Source organism: Rutidosis leptorrhynchoides, chromosome 1 (genome assembly GCF_046630445.1).
Source record: "Rutidosis leptorrhynchoides isolate AG116_Rl617_1_P2 chromosome 1, CSIRO_AGI_Rlap_v1, whole genome shotgun sequence".
NCBI classification, from domain to species: Eukaryota; Viridiplantae; Streptophyta; class Magnoliopsida; order Asterales; family Asteraceae; genus Rutidosis; species Rutidosis leptorrhynchoides.
This window is the reverse complement of record NC_092333.1, coordinates 676,658,580-676,663,190: the sequence shown is the minus strand read 5'-3', so window position 1 is coordinate 676,663,190 and position 4,611 is coordinate 676,658,580. Positions and strand designations below refer to the sequence as shown.

At 37.4% G+C, this 4,611-nt stretch overlaps 1 protein-coding gene across 1 annotated transcript; it reads right to left on the bottom strand.

The window, feature by feature from the left end:
* Window positions 1-284: 284 nt before the first annotated feature.
* Window positions 285-2,036, bottom strand: LOC139851602 (uncharacterized). The gene has a single exon (XM_071840685.1). The coding sequence runs from the start codon at window positions 2,034-2,036 to the stop codon at window positions 285-287; it is 1,752 nt and encodes a 583-aa protein (XP_071696786.1).
* Between the last annotated feature and the right edge of the window lie 2,575 nt (window positions 2,037-4,611).

Sequence of the window (4,611 nt, the reverse complement as noted above, 5' to 3'; positions counted from 1 at the left end):
TGGTGATATCCCTTATACGATTCGCGGAAACATTTGAAACGAAACCCTGCCAACGATTCAACCTTTCAGTCGATTTCTGGCAACGAATTATTGTCCTTGGGACAGGCTTTGTTGATATCCTTTAAGTCTACACACATTCTCCACGATCTGTTTGCCTTTTTGACCAAAATCGGATCAGCAACCCACATCTGATACTTGACTTCCCTTAGTATGTCAGCTTGTACCAATTTCTCTACTTTGTTCTTGAGAAAAATGCTACGTTTCGGGGCCATGCCTCGTTTCTTCTACCGTACTGGGGTTAGGCTGGGGTTGGCATTTAGATGATGCTCTGTGACGCTAAGCGGCACCCCTGTCATATCTGACTCCTGCCACGCGAACACGTCAGCGTTGTTTGCTAAAAGTTCACATAGCGCGCTTTTTGTCTCATTGGATAATGTGTTCCCAATCTGTATAACTTTTTCCGGAAAGGAGTGATTGACAAAAACATTTTCCCCTTTTTCATTGGGCATCATTGGCTGTTGTGACAACTCAACTTGACCTACAATCGATATCCGGTCCGAGAAAATGGTTGCAACGCCTAGCGGTGTTGGAAACTTCATCATTCCATGTACAGTGGATACAATCGCGCCAAACTCACAGAGTGTTTCCCGTCCCATAATGATGTTGAACCTTGACTGACTCCTAACAACCACAAAGTTTAGGGCCACCGTTCGACGTTTTTCATTTTCCTCCAACGTAACGTTAATGCTTACCCGTCCGAGGGGCCAAGTAGTTTCACCTGTGAATCCCGCGACGGGATGCAGTGGCAGCTTCAACTTATCCTGCACGTCTTGGGGTAGTTGTAGGAAACGATGTTCGTATAAGATGTCAACTGCACTACATGTGTCGACATAAATTCTAGAAACCTTGCATCGTCCTATCATCGCAGTTATCGTAACGGGAAGGTCAGTAGGGCATACCCGCCAAAAAGTTGGGAACGTGATCGGGGCGCATGCCCATTCTTCCAATACCACGGCCTTTCGAACGTGACCGTCGTGCCACATCTGTATCATATGAATATGCTTCTCTGGAGCTTTATCTTTTCCTCGTTGCCAAGCGAATTTTTTCGTACCAAAAATGTTGACACGCGACGGTTTGAGGTGATCAAGTTCACCCAACTTTAACCTTTCGATTATCACTTTCCTAAGTTCTCTGCAGTCATCGACCTCGTGACCTTTATCTTCATAAAAAATGCACCATTTGTTTTCGTCAACCGCGAAGCACGGCTGCATTGGATTTGGTGGCGGGAAATGTTTGCTCACCTCCTCCGTCGCCAAGATTTCCTTTGGAGTTTTGGATAGTGACTTTATCAAACTTTCCTCCTCAGATGACAACCTCTTAGAACCGTAACGTTCGTACGGGCGATAGTTGCGGCGGTCACCAGACTTATGACTAGAACGTCCGTAGTTGCCGCCGCTACTACTGCAGCTACCCTTATAATTGCTGCTTGCGTGTCCCTTATCATTGCCTTTGTCGTCTTTATCATTGCGGTCCGTTGTCCTGTGCTCGCCGATGGCAGCGTCAGCGAACTCCTCTGACCGTACATAATCTCTCACCATCTTTACTGCATCGACATGCGTTTTTGGTAATTTACGCCGCATCGTTTTTACCAGGGATAAATGTCGAACCTGACAGATCGCCATGATATATGCAGAAATTTGCTGCGACTCCGTAAAATCTGGAATTTTCTGGCACTCCGCCGTGAAGCGGGTGGTAAAATTCATCAGAGACTCGCGTGGCCTCATTTTGATGATGTGCGCATCCAAGTGGGTCAACTCTGTACGTTTAAAATTCTGGAAGCGTTGCACAAACTTAGTCCTAAGGTCCGTAAAGCTAGTGATACTTAACGCGGGTAACTTGGCAAACCACTCCCTCACGACGGATTGAAGTTGTCCCGGGAACATGTGGCATGCCGTCGGGTTATCCCAATGCTGCGTCTTGACAGCATGTTCAAATTGCTGCAGAAAGTCTTCCGGATCCGTGCTACCGTCATACATCCCTAGCGTGAGGGGGTGGTGTAGTGACCCGAACTTTTCCATGTTTATATATATTAATTGAGATTGATGTTTACATGATTAAATGTTTCCAACATGTTAAGCAATCAAACTTGTTAAGACTTGATTAATTGAAATAGGTTTCATATAGACAATTGACCACCCAAGTTGACCGGTGATTCACGAACGTTAAAACTTGTAAAAAACTATATGATGACATATATATGGTTATATATATAGTTAACATGATATTATGATAAGTAAACATATCATTAATTATATTAACAATGAACTACATATGTAAAAACAAGACTACTAACTTAATGATTTTGAAACGAGACATATATGTAACGTTTATCGTTGTAACGACATTTAATGTATATATATCATATTAAGAGATATTCGTACATCATAATATCATGATAATATAATAATTTAAAATCTCTTTTGATATTATAAACATTGGGTTTACAACATTTAACAAGATCGTTAACCTAAAGGTTTCAAAACAACACTTACATGTAACGACTAACGATGACTTAACGACTCAGTTAAAATGTATATACATGTAGTGTTTTAATATGTATTTATACACTTTTGAAAGACTTCAATACACTTATCAAAATACTTCTACTTAACAAAAATGCTTACAATTACATTCTCGTTCAGTTTCATCAACAATTCTACTCGTATGCACCCGTATTCGTACTCGTACAATACACAGCTTTTAGATGTATGTACTATTGGTATATACACTCCAATGATCAGCTCTTAGCAGCCCATGTGAGTCACCTAACACATGTGGGAACCATCATTTGGCAACTAGCATGAAATATCTCATAAGATTACAAAAATATGAGTAATCATTCATGACTTATTTACATGAAAACAAAATTACATATCCTTTATATCTAATCCATACACCAACGACCAAAAACACCTACAAACACTTTCATTCTTCAATTTTCTTCATCTAATTGAACTCTCTCAAGTTCTATCTTCAAGTTCTAAGTGTTCTTCATAAATTCCAAAAGTTCTAGTTTCATAAAATCAAGAATACTTTCAAGTTTGCTAGCTCACTTCCAATCTTGTAAGGTGATCATCCAACCTCAAGAAATCTTTGTTTCTTACAGTAGGTTATCATTCTAATACAAGGTAATAATCATATTCAAACTTTGGTTCAATTTCTATAACTATAACAATCTTATTTCAAGTGATGATCTTACTTGAACTTGTTTTCGTGTCATGATTTTGCTTCAAGAACTTTGAGCCATCCAAGGATCCATTGAAGCTAGATCCATTTTTCTCTTTTCCAGTAGGTTCATCCAAGGAACTTAAGGTAGTAATGATGTTCATAACATCATTCGATTCATACATATAAAGCTATCTTATTCGAAGGTTTAAACTTGTAATCACTAGAACATAGTTTAGTTAATTCTAAACTTGTTCGCAAACAAAAGTTAATCCTTCTAACTTGACTTTTAAAATCAACTAAACACATGTTCTATATCTATATGATATGCTAACTTAATGATTTAAAACCTGGAAACACGAAAAACACCGTAAAACCGGATTTACGCCGTCGTAGTAACACCGCGGGCTGTTTTGGGTTAGTTAATTAAAAACTATGATAAACTTTGATTTAAAATTTGTTATTCTGAGAAAATGATTTTTATTATGAACATGAAACTATATCCAAAAATTATGGTTAAACTCAAAGTGGAAGTATGTTTTCTAAAATGGTCATCTAGACGTCGTTCTTTCGACTGAAATGACTACCTTTACAAAAACGACTTGTAACTTATTTTTCCGACTAGAAACCTATACTTTTTTTGTTTAGATTCATAAAATAGAGTTCAATATGAAACCATAGCAATTTGATTCACTCAAAACGGATTTAAAATGAAGAAGTTATGGGTAAAACAAGATTGGATAATTTTTCTCATTTTAGCTACGTGAAAATTGGTAACAAATCTATTCCAACCATAACTTAATCAACTTGTATTATATATTATGTAATCTTGAGATACCATAGACACGTATACAATGTTTCGACCTATCATGTCGACACATCTATATATATTTCGGAACAACCATAGACACTCTATATGTGAATGTTGGAGTTAGCTATACAGGGTTAAGGTTGATTCCAAAATATATATAGTTTGAGTTGTGATCAATACTGAGATACGTATACACTGGGTCGTGGATTGATTCAAGATAATATTTATCGATTTATTTCTGTACATCTAACTGTGGACAACTAGTTGTAGGTTACTAACGAGGACAGCTGACTTAATAAACTTAAAACATCAAAATATATTAAAAGTGTTGTAAATATATTTTGAACATACTTTGATATATATGTATATATTGTTATAGGTTCGTGAATCAACCAGTGGCCAAGTCTTACTTCCCGACGAAGTAAAAATCTGTGAAAGTGAGTTATAGTCCCACTTTTAAAATCTAATATTTTTGGGATGAGAATACATGCAGGTTTTATAAATGATTTACAAAATAGACACAAGTACGTGAAACTACATTCTATGGTTGAATTATCGAAATCGAATATGCCCCT

Bases quoted from the DNA above. Each gene is read 5' to 3' on its own strand.
- LOC139851602 (XM_071840685.1), bottom strand. From the start codon at position 2,036: ATGTATGACGGTAGCACGGATCCGGAAGACTTTCTGCAGCAATTTGAA.